The following is a 21,443-nucleotide window of genomic DNA, read 5'->3' as shown; positions in this document are numbered from 1 at the left end:
CACAGTTCCACTGCTCCACAACCCAATGTGAGGGGTTATACCCCTCTAGTCTACGCCTGGAATTAGGCGTGGTGCCTATAGATTCATAAATATCTGCTCCAAAGAGTCCTATTCTATTGGCAATACTTTTTCTGCAGGGACTAGTCAAGCGGTGTAAGTGCATTTGTACATCTGTGTCAGCATTTGGACATATAGTGTATGTAGCAGTGTAAATCAAAGCTCATTTAGGAGCCTTTTATGGAGAAATCCAGGTAAGTCAACAGCTGTAACCTGAATGATTTCTTATGTACTCACTCTAAGTCGCCCATTAGGATGAATAATAAGGAAATTCTAAACAAAGTTAGTTTGTGTCAAACTAAAATTGCTTGAAAAGTGATGAAGGTTTGGAAACTAATAGCTCATGCTTGTGATTTGTGAATCTGTGGAACTTAGTCTGTAAGAGTATTAAAAACAAGTTACTAAATTAAATGTAGAAATACTAGCCAAGACTACCATTTACTCTCAAAGAGCTCGCCTATTCTTACCACATTTCCATGGCTGACTGGAAACAAGCTGTAGAGCTGGAAGGGCAATTACGTGCAGATCATTTCCCCCTGGGGATGTACCCTGTTCAAATATGGTCAGGCAACAGCCATTGTTAGGATAATGCTCGTCAGTCTCTTGACAGTGGAACAACTGGTGGCCTTACATCCATATGCCAAATTGCTGAATGTCTATTAGTCCATGAATCCTATTATCCATGTTTCCACATCTAAGAAAGTGATCAGGTTTCAGACAGATTGATAGGGAAGAAGGAAGGTCAGTCAGTAACAATTCACTCTCAGTGCTGACATGCTTTATCCAGAAATCATTACATTGATTTATATTACACTGGGAACAGTTACTTACAGTAATAAGATTAGCCATAACAACAGAAGTCAAATTAAGATGACATTTAAAGTCTAGGACAAAAAACCCTTTACACGACAAAGGCCTGTGTGTTAAGTTGCTCAGGCTCACACCTATGACACCTTATTTGTACCTCTTACGGAATAAACAACTTAAAACAAATTTCAAATAATAATACTACTACGGATAAAAAAAAATAATAATAATCATAATCATAAAAAGAATGACATTTTGAAAAAAAGAAGAAAGAAGAAGGAAAATAAAAGTTTAACCAAATCAAGCCAAGCAAGTATTTGCCTATATGGTACAAAAGAAATAAGAAGAAAGATCAATTAACTTCTGATCTAATTTGTGTGCAAATCCTAATGCTTTCATTGTTATTACTGATTGTGTGTGAGTTAGTCATTGTCCTGATGTTCTGTAGCATACTTCAAATGTTGAGTTCTGTGACAAATAGGTAAAGTTGCAGGTACAGTTCTACTTCAAGCAACACTGCACGTGAGCAGTTCTCTTAGAGTTTTCTTTGTCTTCCAGATCTCATCTTGACCTCCACAGTTCCCCTGAACTGCCATTTCTTAATAACAATCCACTCTGCACTACTACTATCTTTGTTTTCAGATCTTTACACAATTGCTTAGAGGAACCCATGGTTGATTAGATAAGTATAGGGTTCGAAAAGTCAGGAAGTTTAAAAGACATGTTATTTGGTGGACAGTGCCTAATTAAAACTGGTGACATACCTCAGGCCTGATATGCCTACCAAGGTCAAAAATCTGCACCTTTGCAGTGCATAGGGAAGCAGAAGCTGGGTTTACTACTACTCAATGACAAAAGAGTGCAAATGAACCAAAGGGTGCCCAAACATACAACTGTATTATGTAGATTAACTGCACTATTAGCACCAAGAAGCCGGGGGACTTATGCTTATTAAAGGACAAAAATAGATAAGCTGCTCATGCTCGTGCTTACGGTGAAATGAAAATCTCAAAATGAGTGGTGGAAAGAGATCTTGTGATTTGACATGAGATATTCATTAACAAATAACTCTTAATATACTAAATATGCTGATTTCAGTGACATGGTCTACATCTAAAAAATAAAGCCTGCAAATAAAATCTTCAAAATGTGATGGATGGTTTCATGGATTTTAACTTAATCTGGTCAACTTGGACAGATTTGTTTGCCATTCAATCCAAAACAGTTATGAATTTGTTGCTTTGGCAGGATTTTTTTAGCATGTTCTACATTCTTCATATATCAAGCATGTTCCCCTGCCTTGGTGTTATAGTGCTGCTCTGTCCATCTATGTTTTCCATTCATTAATCATGTACCTTATTTGCTCCTTCCTCAACTTCTGATTGACCCCTAGGGGGGGTCTTTGGTTCTTGACCTCAAAACGGGTCATGGGTGACTCATAAGTTTCCTCCCCCGGAGCTTGCAATGTTTCAACTGTGTTCTGTGTAACTGAAGGCCCTGAGAACGTCTGCAGAGGAGACTGGGAGAGGCCACTGGAAGCTGAAGGTGGGGAGGGCTCTATCACCAAGCAGCTAGGAGGCTGGCACCAGCATTAGTATGTTTAGTACGCTGACGTGGTGGGCTCCACAAATGAATGCTTTGAGAGGAACACCCAGCCTCTTGGCAATGCATAAATAAAATGTAGTGGATTTCACAGAAATTCTATCTACTTACACTCAGACCCTATTAAGCCAACCACGGCATTTTGTCTGTGTGTGGTCCACATGACCCTATTGAAAAACATATCTGAAATTCTTTATTACATTTATGTGCTGCTTTTCTCAGAGGATGAGAGTATTCTGAATGGGCTGTACTTAAATGATGGTCATTTGAGAAAGTTAGAGCCAGAATCCATGGAAGAGCTTCAGTAATATACCAGGAAAAGATCAGTTAATAATATCTCTTAATAATAAATATATATATCTCAATAATAATGTCTCTTTCACATCTTCCAAAAAATATTCAGACAAGCTGCTGAATCTTCTCAGAAGTGCCGTGAGGTTGATGACAGACCACTCTCATTGCGGATTTCTTGTGAGAGAAAAGATTGGATTATACGATGGCCAGAAGGCCAGCTGGACCCTTGAAATGCGTTTAGTTGCAAATTCAGCACTACGCAAATAAAGCTCTCTAATCATGACGACCTGTTACGATGCCCACATTTTCTCTCTGTGTTTCCGGCATTTTCCAAGCCTCCTCTGGCCTATACATGGGAAAAAACGGTGATTTTTAGCAGATGCAGAAGTGAATTTGGCGTGTCTGATAATGTGTGCAGAGATGCCTTCACAGAATGTTTAATTACACACTAATGGGCAGGAAATGTCTTCAGTGGTGGAAATGCACACACTGACCTGACCCCTTCACAAATGATGGCAAATTGAGCCATACCTAAGAAACGCCAGCTGAATTCGTTGCTTCTGTTGAATGACACAAATATGTGGTAAATATCTTCAATTGTGATTCTTCTTTTTTTTACCATCTTTTAAAAAATAAAATTGGCAATAGTTTTGCTTTAATTGTGGCAAGACAGAAAAAAAACAGAATGAATTAAATTGTTTTAGATTGATTTACCCAGTGGCATAATTCAGATCATTCCAATGGCTTCACTTATTTGTATTCCTTTACTTTTTATTTGTGTTACAACCAGTAAACCATGCATATGCTGGCAGAAGTAAAACAGTTAAGAAGGTTTAATGTAGAAAGGTCCAAGTAGAAGTCCAACAGTAGGGTCAGCAAACATGCACAGGTCAACAACAATAAGGCAGTAATGCAAGACATGGACATATACGGCAGTCATAGCAGGAGAACAGGTAAGGGGCAAAATCATGGAAAACACATCCAATAAACAACGCTCACTACACACAGGAAACAGTGGCAATACTTCACAATAAGACAGACTAAACAGGTTTATAAACTGAGACATAATTACAAACGTGTTAGTATCCCTGTGACATTGACACAGTCCGTGATTGGTGGAGATGAACTTATGAGGAGTTGGAGTTTGCAGGCCGGTGGGATATGTTAGGCAGCGGGGCAATTTTGTGTTCTATAAATCTCTCTGCTGATGTCTTACGACCATACTTACTGAACAACAGTATAAATTAGGAAGTAATCATTTAGTTTCATTTTTGAGCAGTTATAAACAGTTATATATTTAACTTACTTACTTTTCCAGACATGAAAATGGAAGCATGATAATTACTTTTACAGCCTTTAGTGTTACCTTTAATAACAACAGAAAAACTGATGCGGTAATGACAGTAATGTTGGCAGATATAATATATTGTTTAAAAATATGCAAAAGTTGGATAGAGATAAATGTAAATAATAATTCTGTGTTTTTGATGTTATAAAAAAAAACACACCTTGTAATAGTTTAATGAAGTGATCACTTTTTATCATTTTATTGGAGCAAAGAAGTGTGGATTGGGGACGAGGCCAAATTAGCCAAATATTAAAGTTGGATATGATAGAAAATGGAAATCATAAAGATTTTAGAACACATGTTTTTGGTGGTGCAATAAATAATAATAGTTTAATACTTATATTGTAATAAAGTATTTCTAACATGAATAAATTTCATTTATCTAAGGACATAGACGTCCCTTCAACTATATAATCACCCATCAGAAGTTACTATAAAAGTATTTTTGCAGATTAAATGCAGAGAATCATAAAATCATTTCAAATATTTCCTTGTTTTTTTCTAAAACAATTTACTTAGTACTGTTTTCTTTTTCAATACAAATGTGCATAAACCTGCAATAATTATTTAACTCCTAGACTGAATTTGCGTAGGAATGTGCTGGAAACGCTTACAGGTCTATTTAGTTTGTTTAATAAAAGATCTTGTGTGTTTGCACACGGTTTAGTTTTGGCCGTGCTTAAAAAAAGCTGATCCTTTCTCCATTACTCTGCTATTTGGGCACTGGAGCCATTCCTCTGCTATTTGCACGCTGGAGAGGTGGAGGTATTGTCTGCGGCTCTTAGGCCCAAATGATGCAGTGTGGATTCACTAGGCTCTTCGTGATCCCCTGCCGGTGTCCTCCAGGCTGTGCCAGCCATAGTCTATTTCAATCCCCACCAGTATTCACTCACAGTCATCAAAAAGAAATCCAACCCCTGCACAAACAAAACTCCAGCCTTTGAATAAATGCAGGAATTTTAACCGTTCAGCACCTTCTAAAACCAAAAACTCTTGTCCACAAACATCTCTTGTCCAGCCAACATTATTCGGGGTCTTATTTTGGTCTTCTGCTCTCACTGTGAAATTTGTCGGTTGGTTCCTTTTTAGCTCTCTTTACAGGCCAAAGTTGCCCAGTTAACTCACCACACTATCTTCTTCCCAAATCAGTGCCATCTGTAGGGCCTTCATTTTGCCAGCTCACGCTTTTTTCTTTATTAGCATGCAGAGATGAAAGGCGACCTTAACCAATAGTGTAAACTGTTTAGATACAGGGAGGCGTCTTTCGAAAGAGCCTAGACTAGATGAACCAATCACAACACTCCCATTTTTTAAGTGTGTCAACTAGCGGCGTCTGCCGCTTGTAAAATTTTATGTAGCAAACATAGTGCACTTCAAAGTGGCTGCATTGAAGCTAGTTGGCAGTGTTTCTGTTTGAAAGCAGGACTTCATGTGGAGTGAACCCTGTGTGTATCCAAACATTTGTTTAGAGTTGTACGTAACCCAACAGCAACAAGCAGAAGAGTTATTGCTTTAGTTAAGGTTAGGGATCTCTCCGTTGTTTGTTTCAGCTGTTCTTCATCTTTCACAGTAATCTTACTTAATAAAAAGAAAGTATGAAGAACAAAAGAAATGTCAGAGACACTCTGTACTTAACTGTACTGCAAAATAACTAGGCATCCCTTTATTGCAATACTGCCCTGACTTGCAGTGCTTTAGTACTTGTGTCTGCCCTTGGTTTTAGAATGCACATGAATGGTTTGGGTCTTGTATCAGCCTGAAGCTTAGAAGGACTCAAAGTTTTACTCAACAATCTTAAAAATGAAGGTTAAAGCTTCAGATGACTCTTTTACTGATGCCATAGAAGGACCACTTTGGTTCCATAAAGGTCCATGTTTGTAGTAGAGATATGTGAGTGTGGTTATAAAATAAAAATAAATTAATAAATTAATAAAAAGCAAGTGAAGATTTGTCATGTGAAAGCTTCTTTAGACCTTTTAAAGGTTCTAAAGGTTATGGAATTAAACATGGTTCTTTTTATATATAATCCATATAACTTAGCAATTTGCATGATAGGTGACTTGGTTACCATAAACAGCAAAATCACAAAAAAATATGATAAAATAGTCTGCTGATTGAATGTGCATGCTCTCTAATGTATTAGTTAGAAACAGCAGGTTTTTAGAGCTGGGCCACCACTTCAGAGATCAGTGTAGCCAGAGCAAGATCGCTGTTGGTAATGAAAATTACAAAAATTGAAATAAAAAAACTATTGAAATTAATATATTTTCAATGTATTTCAGAAGAAGTGACTGTGGCTTTACAAGAGGAAAACATCAAGATAGGGCACAAAGACTCTTTAAACATTATCATTTGCTTCAATAATGGTATTATTATTATAATTATTATTATTAGTTGTGTAACGGCTTTTTGAGTCACAAATCAGGTCATTTTTCAGATCAGCAAAAAAGAAAAAACAAAAACAAAAATGTAGTAATTCTAATTTTAGCTTTCAGTTTAAGAGTATTTTGTGTTGCTGCTAGATTTGTAGTGACTTTTATTTTGACACGGTTTGTTTGTTCATTTGTATTAGTGACTTTTATTTTATTTGGATTGGGTCTGTTTTTATTAGTGACTTTTATTTTGATACGGTCTGTTTGTTTGTGTTAGTCTAGGTCTAAAAAGAGTCACAGTCACAGTAAAACTATATTTCACACTGTTATGGTTAAACTAATTTCCTGAACTAGGGGTGAGGGCGATCTGTGTTATTATTAGATAATAGTATATAACTGTAACATGTGTAGTCATTAGTGCAGAAATAAATACTACTCTCTCTTTCTTCTGATCTTGGTCTCAACTTGGTGTCACCTCTTAAGATCTTTACTGCAGCACGACTGACCTGCAAGGGGCTGCTTGTGTGCCCAGGCTTTTGCAAGCACAAAGTTAGCATACCACCAAACAGTTCATATGAAGGACATCTCTGTGACTGACCCTGCTGTGGCTTCTTCCACAATGTTCTGAGATGAACCCTGTTTGTTGTCTTACTCAACTCTTCCCCCCATATAACTCATCCCAGTGCCGTGGTTCACTGGACTCTGAGTTCGCATGTGCTTTGTAATGCGCTCCAGTTTTTCAACAGACCCTCTGCTCTTAACTCTGCCGCCATGTAACCCAACCTTCGCTATGTAAACCATTTATAGATCTGAAAACGAGGCCCTTTGCAGCTGAAGGGTGCCTTAACGGACCCGGCAAGTATGAAACAAGTGGAGATCCAGTTTTCAGAAGGGACACGTGCAGCTCTTTAAAGAGAGAGCGGTCTGGGGATTGAATGTATTGGTTTCATTAAAACTGTTCGTGAGCCAGGGGACTCGATCTGGGCAAACTGCGAAAAACGCCGCAGCTTACTGGAGTGCGGAAATGAGAACCAGACGGGCTAGTGCTTTAACCAAGGACACTGGGAACCGTAGGCCTTTATTGTGGGATGGGGTGTTGTGTGTGCATTGGTGTGTATGTTTTAGAAGTACTGCATTTCATTGTTGCATTAAACACCATTTCATCTGACATCATTTTGCTCAAGGGGGAATTGTATGATTTGAATGCACCTTATCTTATTACAGCAATTTTTACATACCATACAATTTGTGGTCAGGGATGAAAGGAATTCCTGAAAGAATGTATTGCAGTGCACAAACCTAAATTGTTTTCTCACGACTCAATTTACATGTAAACACTTTCTACATCAGTGGTTTACAGTGACCCTAGTTGGATACATTTGGAATAAATAAATATTTTCTATGAAATAAGTGAAAAAGGTGCAATACTAACGAGTAACATCAGGTTATACGAACCCACAGTGATGGGGTAGGCAGGCACAAAACCACCCTTTACACCTGTTTGATATCACTGCACTGCAATATGAGGATTTGTGCCATTTGTCTTGTATTCAAACATTATTTCAGCACATTTTTGTGTGTTTTGTTACAGTGTCCGTGGGGCGGATGCAGGTAATGGCATCCGGGTGTTCATTCCAGACATTGGCATGTTCATTGCTGGCCTGGTTACCTGGCTTCTGTGCCGCAGTCTGGAGAAACCTCCAGTGAAGGACATCTCACAGCTTAACACTGACTTTGAAGCAGACAACCAGGTGAGCATTCACACATTTGACCCGCAGAATTCAAAAGCTATGTTTGATTTGCAAAAACATGCAATTTAATTGGTGAACCTGTTCATTCATTGTATCTCATGAAATCAAGGGTATTGAAAAAAGAGCGTATCCTACTGCTGTTGGAGCAACTGTCTCTACTCTCCAGGGAAGGCTTTCTACACAATTTTGAAACGTTGCTGTAAGGATTTGATTGCATTCAGCAACATTAGGGAGTGTTAGTGAGGTCAGGATGTTGGATGACCACCACCTAATCCCCAACTCCTCAACTCATCCTTAAAGTATTAACTAGTGCACCATCCATCATGCTCCACAGCTCAATGCTGGGGACTTTTTGCCCTTCTAGCCCAAGCCTTTATCTGATCCAGAGTCCTATTTTATAGCCAGTACTTCTTTGCATGGACTAGACAAGCAGAGTGTGTACATCTGTGTCCGCAATTGGTCAACTTGGTCAAGTAGCTGAATGCTTTTATAAGAAGGGGTGTCCACAAACATTTGAACATATGGCGCATTTAAGAATAGAGAAAGATGCTGCCGAATGCATCTCCTAAGTATTTTAAATCCTTTCATGTATAAATAGTAAGTATTTGACTTGATTTGGGTGACAGATTCCCAGATGTGCTTTTAGATGGCCATTACAAAGCCTGTTATTTTCCCTGTTAGGTTTTGGTGGAATTGATGGGAATCAACTGATAACATAGCTTGGTTTTTAGCACTGTAACAAGTACATGGTAATTATTTTTATAAATTTTCACAGAGGAGCTGTTCTCCTCTGTGTCCTGCTTAGCATCATTTTCTGAGGACTTTTGTTTTGAGTTCATAAAAAGGATCTTTTTAACTTCTTATCATCTTTCATATCGTTGAAGAGCCTTTACTGATTCAGAAATGGATAGCTATGATAGCAAACAGACCCAGATTAGACAGTGGAGTTGCATGTCACCCCTTTACACTCATGTCAAAGCTACTCGCTTTGCTCTACATGAGCTTTGTAGATTAATACTCTCCTGGACCATGCAGCCAGAGACCCACAATCCATCTTCCTCTTTTACTGCGGGAGGCTGCTCCTTTCCAGGCAGACAGAAAGGCCGCTTTGACGATAAATTATGAGCCATGGCTCTGAAGAGGATAATAAGGCACACCCATTACTGTCTGGAGGAATACCAACCAGAGACGTTTTCACAGTTCGCAATTTCTCCCAAACCTGCTGTTGTTCTCCCTCAAAGGGAGAGCAGCCGTACTGCTCTGAATGCTACGGCCTGGAAACCATCCTCAATGAAAAGAGCCTGCCATTGCATTTGATCAGCTCACTCACATTCACTCCGGGAGAGCTTCCAATGCCTCTGAGGGCTATTTATCAGTTAACTGGTGAAGTTTGCTCAGCGAGAGATAAAAAGTTCAGAGTGCAGCTATAAAAAGTTGTAGTTAACCCCCTTAACGCAGCAAGGCTTTTTTTTACACTAAGGCATATTAGTGGTGGAGCTGTTCTCTGGTAATAGAAGTTTGTAATAACACTTTTGGCTCACTGGCAGGCCATAGGCTTTTTAAAGGTTGGGAACTGTGGATAATCACTGTTCACATTGTACATCGTACAAAACAACTTAGACTCACTTAGACACAATCAGTATTGTCAGGTTCTAGCATATAAATGATCTGTCAGTCAGCCTTAACTCTTAAATGCCTTACCATTAGGTTCATTCGGAGATGTATTGTAAAGGAGTACAACTACTGCACTACTATGCTAAAATGCTGTATCTGTTCTCTACTGGAGTATTATTTTTTCACATACTTTTACTTCACTACATATTTTGGGTAAGTTTAAAACGCTGTTTATGTGCTGCATCGTTACTTGTTACAATTACAAAAATGGTAAGAATCATTTCAAACCCACATGATCACCACGCCAGAGCTCTAGATGGCTCTGTCACCGGGTTTGATGAAGCCGCCTCAAGATTAAGCAGAACAGGCGATCGAGCCGTTCTTCTTTCTTCTTCTTTCACTCCGCTGCTGCAGTGAGGACACTAACGCTAGAGCTCTGTTAGTTTATTTCAAGATGGAAGAAGAAGAACCACCAGAAGAAACTCCAGCTTCACCTCCTTCAAATACTGGCCTGAGATCTTTCAGCTGTGGTTGAGTTTACAGAGAGTGAAGCTCAGGGTTTAAGCTGCTCTCCTCACTGGTTTTACAGATGTAACTCTTGTATGTGGCGGGTTGAGTCAGTTCTGTTCAGCCTTTCTCTCTTTTGGGCGAGTTTGTTTAGAGAGTTAACTGAAGACTCATGTTCATGAACTCTGTCTTCTACAGTCCTGTCCTTCTACTACAGCCTAAGGAATTCTGACAGTCCTTAAGTCTAAGTATTTTAAATAATATAAACAATACAAACAATACAATACAAATAATATAAACAATACAAACTTTAGACTGCTTTCTGTAAGAACTACATAGCACAGTACTTTTACTTTCAGTAATTAAGTAGTACAATTTGAAATAAACTACTTGCAAAACTGAAGTACAAAAAAAAGGGAATACTTTAGAACTTCCACTTAAGTATGAAGCTTAAAGAACACTTCTACTTCTACTCAAGTCACTTTTTTTGCTCTTGTACTCAATTCTTTATACATGTCTGGGCTCCTTATTTATTATGGATTAATCTTAAGCAGGCCTGTATACAGGCATTTTGTTGGGCAGATGCTCAAAGGGAACAAACAGTTCCCTTGAAAGTCTTTGGAAGTACCTAGATGTTTCCATTGATTACTAATAAAATGCGGCCTGATTAGTATCTAATTCATAATTATAGAAAACACAATTGAACTAACTAAACTTATAACACTAAACGGTTGTTATGTTAATGTATTTTATTGAGTACACTGAGTAAACAGTGCAGGCTAGAAAAAGTAAGTGAACCTGTGATAACCTGTAAAACCCCCTTTATGAGCAATCACCTTTACCAAATATTACTTTAGACTTTAGAACTGTTTCACATTGCAAATGTGTTTCAGTTCATCATTATTTCTGGGATGTTTCTGACTAGGCACAGCCCTCTTCGGGTCAAGCCAGGGCATAGCAATTATGTTACAGTCAGGATGTCCAGGACTGATTTGACTATTAAAAAATGTCAACCATTTCTTAGTTAATTTAGCTGTTTGGCATTTCCTTGAAACCATCAAACATCTCTTCAGCTTGAGGAGCCTTTACTACTGTAAATGTTTTGATACGACTTTGAATCCTTGAATCCTCCCTCCATCATGCTTTACATGCTTTTTTTTTTCTCACTTAGCATTGTGGATCTGTTCATTGAACATTTGCACATAACCATTGTAGAACATCCAGGTGGTCTTGGGCAAAGCTGAGGTGGGCCCCCAATGTTTATTTTGAACAGCAGCAGCCTCCTTCATGGTATCCTTCCATGAACACCATTCTTGTTCAGTGTTTTTCTAATAGTGGGCACGTGAATCCTCCCTCCAGGTGTTTGTAGGTCTCTCATTGCTCTTACTCCTAAGTTCTTTCTCACCTCTTTAAGGATTACCCACCCTGCTTTTAAACCTATCACACCAGAATGTCCACTTCTAGCGAGTGTAGTGACAGTCCCGAAGTTTCTCTATTTGTAGACAATTTGTCCAACTGTGGATTTATGTGCACCCAGGTCTTTTGCAATACCTTAGTAGCCTTTTGCAGCCTTATGGGCCTCAATAACACGTGTTCTGAGGTCTCTGAAAGTTGCACTGAGGCATGTCAGTAATTGAAGTGCCTTTATTTAATGGGCAAAACTCCTGTGAAACCCACACTTCCAATCTCATTTCCTAAATTTTCCTTAAACAGTTTTTACCAGTTAGGGTCATTAATACAGACATTCACATACTTATTTGGTATAGCTCAATGCACCCACCATCAAATCACCCAGAACTCCTGCCCAGAGTCTCCTGAGCTTGCCTCCCTGTTCCAGCTCAATGGCCGTGGAGACTTAGATACCAACCAGGCCACAATTTATTAGTAATCAATGCAGAAATTGAGGTTATTTCAAAGGTTTCACTTACTTTGTCTTCCAACTGTATCAGTGTTTATTGGAGATGTCTTCACCTTCACATTGCCAAATTATCCCTGCAGTGAAAATGTTAATTTCCATTAGCGTCTCCCTCAAGCAAACAGCATATGATTTTGTCCATACTGGCTCATTCATCCTCATGCCGTGCATAGTGCACTATGTAAGGGTTCCTGCACAAAAATTTTGCAAAATTGGCCACGTCACACATCATCTTTTAGTATGTTCTATAGTCAATGTGAGCAGCATAACAGTCTATTACCGCACAGCAGTTTCAGTGACCTGGCACATTAATACAGAATTATTAACTGTAATGCAGAATTATTAACATAATAATAGTTGGTGAAGCAGTCATAGGCGTGTGTATGCTGTCCACTTTAAGCTAGGGACTCATGTCTATAAAGGATATTGCTGATTTGTCAGTATATTGAACAAACTACAGATGCCTAAATTAACCAGTGGGGTTCCCTTAGGTATTATAAACTTTCAGCAGATTTTTTCTTATGGCAATATACATACAGGTTAAATTCTCTTTCAATATGTAAGCATTAACAGTTAATTGATCCTGTAAGAGCGAAAATATTTCAAGAGCATCGATTTCCGCTAAGTGCAGTCTCTGAACTTGATCCTCTCATTCAATTTAAGATCCTCCAGTTCCTATCATAATAACTGCAGCCCCTTTTCCCTCTGCCTCTTCTGTTACACAATACATAACATAATGCCTCAAAGCATTTCTGCAAGGAAAGGTCTGGAGAGCTAAACATTACACCAGCATAGGGAAAACATGCTTTAAGAACTTTACCAGACAAAACAAAAGCTCTGCTTGCATCCAGGCCTGCCGAGTCTGTTCAAAAGACAGCATGATGTTTTTTTGCCCTCCCTTTCTGTGGAAAGAGGAATATTCAGTTTCTCCAGGATAATTAAGGCTAATGATGGTTTCTAGTGCAATATATATCTTTTGTTGACTCATAGATCCCAGCACAGCAGGCCCGGTTTTAGACGTATTGTTATGAGAAGCACACATGGCTGAAGTGGGCGATATGAGATTATTTTACTGAGGTAAATTTTGCTGTTGTGGTAAAATACTCTTTCCATCGACATCAGCAGAAAACTGACCAACTGCAAGGTTTCTTATTAAAAACAATATTAATCCATTGGATGATGAGCAGATGTTAGATACGATTCTTATGCTTTTTAACAATTTGAGCCCTTTAATAATAAAAAAAAAATAATCCCAAATAATTTGGGTCATCAGGACAGCATTGCATGGCCTGGCTTGCTGGCTATTAGGGTTTTTTCATCAGCATGGATATAATATATAATATTCTTAATATTTACATCTCAAGTTAGGAAATATCTAACTAGCCTTTTAAAAATGTTTTGAAAATAATGTGTATTATTGTTTCTTATAAATTCTCTGTCATTTTTAGGGGAATCAAGTTAATGAAAGCATATGACACAGTGTGTCTGTGTGTTGAAATATTGTGACACAGATTGTATCATCAAAATACTCTTAAATATATGATATAATATTTGTGCCATGTCGCTAAAACTATACCAACACTGATCTCACTGCTCTATTAAAGACTCACCCACCAACACTCCAACACCCCAACTCAGCTTATGCAGAACAACGCCATGGGAAGCACTCGCCATATAAATCCAAAAAGGTCTGTTTTTGTACATGTCCTGGGGAAAAAAGAGCACCTCTGCTCCACTATTCCTTGGTTTTGCTCAGTCTTGGTTTCTTGAGCTCTGCCAGCTCAGCTCCTGTTTGCCCTGGCAGCAAGGCCCTGGCCTAATTTCCTCCTTTACTTGGCATGGAATCTGTTTATTTTTGATGGTTCCCCTCCACCACGCCTTCTTTTGCAATCAGGGCCAGTATTTATGCAGGTAAATGGCTTGTTTGACATGAGCACTGATGTATTTGGAGTCAGGTTGAAGCACATACTCATGGTGAAAGTGACAGGTGGAGCCTGTAGATTGATGGGCTGTTTGTGAGAGAGAGGAAGTTCATGTCCAGTAACCCTGACCTAAAATCTGTAAACATGCTTCACATCTTTCTTTGGTCTAATATCTGTCACGAAATGCAGTTCTGTTTCTGAGCATAAGACTCAATCAGGTATTTGAAGAATGGAGGAAAAGTATAGCTTTAGCATTTTAATATCTAATATATTACTTCTTGTTATTATTATGATGATGATGATGATGATGATGATGATTATTATTATTATTATTATTATTGTTTTATAAATACTACTACTACTACTACTACTAATAATAATAATAATAGTGTATATATAGCAACAGTAATTCAAATTTTATTATATCTTGTTTAATATATCATTGCTGTAATTTTTTAATGTTTAATTTAGTTTATGTATATATATATATATATATATATATATATATATATTCATATATATATTTATATATTTATTTATGCATTGCATATATCTATATTCATGTACTGTCACATGACTCCACTCTGTCCAGTTTACGACATGGAAGCAACAAATGCTGTCTCTGTTAGAAAAACTTTGTATCTCCAAAATGGTTTAAAGGAGAAGAAAAAACCTTTTTGGAAAAAAACTTTCTATTGAAGTAATTTTGAAGCGTTTCTATTTGCTCATCCAGCATGACATTTGGATATGATGTAAAGAACAGTTGTCAGATTTATACATATTATACATTTATACAAAAACGTGATTTTATTATTGGATTCCTGTGTAATTAAAATTGAACCTGGCAGTTACTTCTTCCATACTTCTTTTAGTTGTTTGCCATAAAAGTCTAGTTTAATCTGTGCCATCTCATTCAACCCTATTGCCTGCAGATGTCCAACTTGGCAAACATGACCCACAAACAAATAATGTGAATTATCATCAGTAGTCTGAAATCATTCTTTAAGAAAGAGACTTTTACAGTCTATTGATTACCTGATTGATTGAACTGCTTTCTGGCGTATACATACTTACAGTAATATTCTGTATGTTACTGTTATTAATTCCAACTGCTATTATTATTATTATTGTTCTGGTCTGCTAATCATTTTTTGAGTATGTTTTTTTTTTATAATTCCTTCATTTGGCTTCAGATCGGATGTAGTGGAGTGAAGATAAAGGATCTGAATATAATACTCAGTAACTGGCTCAGTGCTTAATCCAGCCACCCTGCCACTGAACTAAACCCTTTATAAACTTGAGGGATTTTTGCTGCACGCAACATTAACCTTAGTACAATATTTGTATTGCCACACTAAGCTATGTGTGCAGCACAGCCACACTCACTAACCTCCCTGTGTTTCACTCCCATTAACAATGAGTTTGCATTCCAGCACTTTAAAGACTGGGGAAGGAGGACCATGTGTGTTCATGTAGGTGTGTGTGTGTATCTGTGTTTGCGTGTGAGTGAGAGTCTGTGTGTGTGTGTGTGTGTGTGTGTGTGAGAAGAGACCACATCTGGAACACATTAGCTGATGTTGTGTTTTCGGTGGCAGAAATGGTGCTAAAGTTACCAGGCCCCCTGCATGTCTCTCTCTCTCTCTCTCTCTCTCTCTCTCTCTCTCTCTCTCTCTCTCTCTTTTCTTTCCTTCCAACTCACACCCTTGCAGATGCCAAATTGGAGCAGTAACAGTGCTGATCGCAAGCAGGCATTCATAGGCATGAACATCCACAGAGGCAGCACGCATACGGTTTCACGTTTTTGGCTCGTTCATTTCTCTTGTTTAAGCCAAGAATTTAATGGCTTATGACACAGAGAAATTAAAGAAAAATATGCCATAAGCCCACTAGTGAAATGTGTGCATGTGTCTCATTGTATGTGTATGTGTGTGTTGAAGAGAAAAATGAGAGAGAAATTTTATCTCTTACCATTGACATAATCAGTGATTTTAATTATTAATTAAAACCTTAGGTTGATTTCAGCACCCTGGACAGCATACATTATTCCCACTTAATTAGGAATACCATTAATTAGATGTTTTCAGGGAACTGTCTTTGATTGTCTTTGAAAGTGTTGTTTGGGTTGTTGTGCTGTCACTGTACCCTGAACATGGAGCATGATAGTCTAGTTCTAGTTGGAATTGTGAGTCAGAGAACAATGAAGTTCTGGTTCTAAAATATATATATTGTGGTTCTAGAGTAATCCGGATACCATGCACTGGTTCTACTTCTTGAATATGAAGCCTGGATTGCTCTACAAAATTAAAATATGATATGATTGTTTATTTGAATATTGAGAATGGATACATTGTGGTTCTAGTTCTAGAATACTAGGTTAGGATGCAGTGTAGTTCTAGAATGTTAAACTAGAATGGAGTGTAGTTCAAGTTCTAGAATATTATATCAGAACCAAGTGTAGTTTTACATAATTAAATCAGTATACAGTGTAGTTCTAGTTCTAGAATGTTGAACTACGATGAAGTGTATTTTTACTTCTAGAATGCTAAGTTAGAATGTAGCATAGTTCAAGTTCTAGAATAATAAGACATTACACAGTGTGGTTCAGTTCTAGAATGTTAAACTACGATTAAGTGTTTTTTAGTTCTAGAATACTTGGTTAGAATGCAATGTAGTTCAAGTTCTGTACAGTGTAGTTCTAGTTATAGAATGTTGATCTAGGACTAAGTGTATTTTTAGTTCTAGAATGCTAAGTTAGAATGTAGTGTGGTTCTAGATCTAGAATATTAAGATGTTATATGGTGTAGTTCTAGTTCTAGAATGTTGAAGTAGAATACAGTGTAGTTCTAGTTCTAGAATGTTGAACTACGATTACGTGTTTGTTCTAGAATGCTAAGTGAGAATGTAGCATAGTTCTAGATGTAGAATATTAGGACATTACACAGTGTAGTTCTAGTTCTGGAATACTGAAGTAGAATAGAGTGTAGTTCAAGTTCTAGAATATTATATCAGAACCAAGTGTAGTTTTACATAATTAAATCAGTATACAGTGTAGTTCTAGTTCTAGAATGTTGATCTAGGATGAAGTGTATATTTACTTCTAGAATGCTAAGTTAGAATGTAGTGTGGTTCTAGATCTAGAATATTAAAACAGGATACAGTGTGGTTCTAGTTCTACAGTATTGAGCTAGAAGAATGCAGCATATTTCTAGACTACTAAGTCCCTATGCCATGTACTACTACTTAAATATAAAGCTAAGATAATTCTGCAATATCAAAATAAGATTTTGCCCCATTTACGTTCTACTATATTAAACCAGGTTACATGCTAAGATACAAAGTTTAGAACTTATTTTAATTTCTAGTTCTAGTTTTAAAATATAAAACTAGGATACCATTCGAATTCAAGTTCTAGTTTTGCAATACTGTGGGTTCTGCAGGAATAATTCGCAGCTCTGCTTCTGGGACAATAAACCGGGATATGTTTAATTCTAGTTTAGTTCTGCAATGTTAAGCCATTGAACAGTTTAGTTCTAGCAGGAGTTCTGGAATGTAAAGCTCACAACAAGCTTACAACAGCTTCATCCTGTTTAAAACCTTAGTTCCTGTGAAATGCCCAGCAAATAAGAGAAAATCTGTAAAGGCAGCAAAATCTGGCTCCAGAAACCTCTGCTTAGTTGTCTCTTTCCCTCTACTCTGATGAATGCCACAGCTGATCCTGCTACACGTGCCAGATGTGGGCTCCACAAACACAAACAAACCCTCAGACTCACCAAATGTAACTCATTCAATCAATTACGATGCTCAGTGGTCTGAGATGAAACAGATCACAGTGGGATTTTTCTTCCTTTCGCTGAGGCCTGTGAGAGAGGTTTGTTTGTGTAACTTTGCCCATCCAGATAACTCCTTAAAGGAGCCCCACAAAGCTCTCATTCACTGTGGCAGGATGATAAATACAGAGGAGGCAAACACACTGAATTTTTGCTCTGAATCTTCAGCTTCTTCACATAAACTAGTAATTAAAGTCTACAGTGTAAGCATTATTTGAGGTTGGGCATAGTCAGCCTGTATGTAAAATGGAGAAGGCTTCTAAGCATTCAGAGGTGCTTGGGTAAAACATCATCCAAGTCACCTAAGAGAAAGAGAACTGGACGGATGTTAAGATAAACAGCCCTGACTTTGATTTCTCAGCAGATCTATTACACATGTCGATGTGAACTGCCTGAGAATGACATTTATAGGAAATTTGAAACTAATAACTTTCAGATTGAGGCCCTAATGTGTGATCAGATGTCAGAAGAATTTTGACTTTTTGTTAATATTAACCTCTTAATGCAGAAAGGCGTATTACACACTAAGGTCTATTACTCAGTAACTACAGAGACCGCTGTATAAACTGGTGGGGCTATTCTCTGGTAATAAAAGTTTGTAATAAGACTTTGTGGGCCACAGGCTGTTTGAGGGGTTAGGTTGATGAACTGTTTGCTTTCTCTGTATGACTAGAAACCTTCTGGGTTGGGTTTGCAGTAGGTGGAATTATGTAGCAATAGTATTGTAGTCGACCAAATCAACCTGGACAAAAGACCTGGACAAAATCATTTCAAATCAAAAATCTAAATCATTCCAGCTTGAATCAGGTCTTAGTCTAGAATCAAAGACTAGTGTTGAGACCTGAACACTAATCTGAATCAAGGCAAAGACTTTGTTGTAGCCAAAAGCAAAGCTATAACCATGCCCAGAGTGGTCACCTTACTGACTTGTGTTTAGTAATGTCTAAGCTTAGAGGTATCTCTAAATTATTAGTCTATTCAAACTAGCGAGGTTAAACTAACAAGGTTTTTCTTGGGTAAATAACAAAGCACTTTTGTAAGTCGCTCTGGATAAGAGCGTCTGCTAAATGCCTTAAATGTAAATGTAAATGTAAAAACCCAGTCAAGACCAAAACCAGGATTGAGGGATACAAACCAAGACCAAGATTAAGGTTTTGTTGTTTTTGGTGCAGAGTAAAGCAAAATATAGTAAATCACTTTTCGTAAATCCTTGGATCTCTATTTTTATAAAAATTATAATAAAAAAGAATTCAGTTGTGAATCTGCCAGTCGTTCGTTGCATTGTGTTGCATGCTTATGATGAATGGACCAATAGAAATGCTCCAAAATGACACTTTCATTTTACACTTTCATTGAAACTTTCTTTCTTCTGGGAAACTGGTATGTCGGAGGTTTTTGCAACGAAAAACTAGTGTAGACTGTCATGGGTTTCATGCTGGTCTAATCTAGTTCATGCTAAATTCTGCTGGTCTGGACGCAACAAAACAAGATTGAATAAAAAAATGATATTGAGACCATTACTTGGCTATATTGAGACCAATCTTAATACCAAGGCCACACTAAAGTACTACATTACTAAACACACAGCCCTTTATGAAGTCACCTGTCTATGTTACTGTGTGAACACTAGAATTTCTGTATATGTTCATATAGACTGAACACTCCAGAACAAACTTTGGTTGAATTAGTCACCATCCCATGAGCTCACATCCCTGCCACAAGGGGAAACATGTTTTTTCTGCTACCATTACTTTTGTTACAGGACTCCGACAGTCAAAATTGAGTTTGCTGAGTTACACTGTCTGTGCTGATTAAATCATGCTTTATAGGACTGAAGCAGAGTCACTTTGGCACTGCTAGAGCCAATCAGGCAGATTAGATTTACCTTAGATTAGATTGAGCAGGTACAAAGAACTTCTCAATTTCTAAGCTTGTCCTCTGTGTAGTGTTACCACTGACATTGTTATGCAGAAGGTGGAAACGACTAGTTTTGCCTTATTTTAAAGAATAAAGCTTTAGATCATATCAGTGTTACCCTTAACTGGTATAATGTCCCCAGTGAGAGAGTTATATACGCTAAGATGTATACTTTCATGTTATGTCTTGTCTGAAGAGCATTTAAGACATAATAAATAGTCTGTGAAATCTTAACAGACAAGCTTGATTTAATCATTTAAACATTTATCCTGTTCCTATCCCATAGGATGCATTTAGCCTGGCCTAACTTTACAAGAAGAGTCTTTTGGGTAACATATGTCAGTTTCTATTGCACTTTTTAAATGGAAATGCCTGGGTTATTCTGATGGCAGGTGAATATGAGGACAGTGGTGCTTTGATAAACCATCAACAGTAGTTAAATTAGAATGATATGCATTAGGTTTTGATATTATTGCTGTTTACATTGTTCTACTATTCTGTGTTGCTGTAATGATGTTGTTAGCATCTGCACTCTTCATTAAGCACTGGATTTTAAGTGTTTAAGAGCTTTGTGTCCTTGGGGGAGTAACTTCAGTAGAGCAGAGTGAGATTCTCAGAATAATTGAATCAGGTTATTGAATAAGACCTTCATATTGATTTTTATGCCTGATTTATGTGATGTATGCATGTTGTTTTTGTGTATTCTGTGCTTGGAATTTGAATTTGAAATATTGTGCATATTTATTAATATCTAAATTGCTGAATATTACTGTTTAATGTATTTAATTAAGTGTTAGATTTGCTCTACTGTTTTTAAATGCAAGTGCAGTATCAATAACACTGTTAAATAAGGGATCATAATAAACACAACTTAGATCCTTTATCTACACTCATGTAAAAAAAATGTAGGACACTCTGTGAAACCCTTTGTCGTTTTAACAGATTCTAACATATGAAAACTTTTATCCACCCATTTGTAGCTCCCCCTAGCACTAGGAAGGTAAGGACTTAACAGATGTCTCCTTTGATACGTGCAAAGCCTTTTTTTTACCCAATATGGCATCGCCAGGCAACCAACCCGCTTGGAAGATAGATCTGGGACCCTAGATCCGCTACCCAGCTAAGAAACACCTGTGCGGCTCAACAACACTCCAAGATTGATGAGCAGAAAGACCGCCACCTACCTACCTAGAGAGAGCATGGTCAGTTGTGCTCTCTCTGACTCCAGCTGCTGATGGCAAAGCAGCATTGCTGGGATTTGAACTCGGGGGCATTGTGGTAGTGGTGGTATTTGATCTGCACTGATAGACATATTGCGAGATGGGGATAATACAAATAAACTTTATAAAGCAAGGGTTTCTACATACCATGACAGTCAAACCTGTGTTGCAAGAGGTACCCCTAGATCATGTGATGATATTTTAGGATTGTTGGAGATAATTGTTGGATTTGTGGTCATGTGGTATGTTCTAGGGATGAACTTTCAAACACCCTGATCTAATCTTTGTAG

At 37.6% G+C, this 21,443-nt stretch overlaps 1 protein-coding gene across 2 annotated transcripts in view; it reads left to right on the top strand.

Annotated features, from left to right (window-relative positions):
* The window catches only part of piezo2a (piezo-type mechanosensitive ion channel component 2a), a 136,949-nt gene that overhangs the window by 64,513 nt on the left and 50,993 nt on the right, over positions 1-21,443 (top strand). For both annotated transcript variants that reach the window (XM_072679382.1, XM_072679381.1), the window contains exon 5: positions 8,072-8,231. In XM_072679382.1, coding sequence (XP_072535483.1) covers positions 8,072-8,231 — 160 coding nt within the window. The remainder of the gene's footprint in view (positions 1-8,071; positions 8,232-21,443) is intronic.

Source organism: Salminus brasiliensis, chromosome 5, assembly GCF_030463535.1.
Source record: "Salminus brasiliensis chromosome 5, fSalBra1.hap2, whole genome shotgun sequence".
NCBI classification, from domain to species: domain Eukaryota; kingdom Metazoa; phylum Chordata; class Actinopteri; order Characiformes; family Bryconidae; genus Salminus; species Salminus brasiliensis.
The sequence above is the reverse complement of the archived record's forward strand: the minus strand, read 5'-3'. Positions and strand labels throughout refer to the sequence as shown.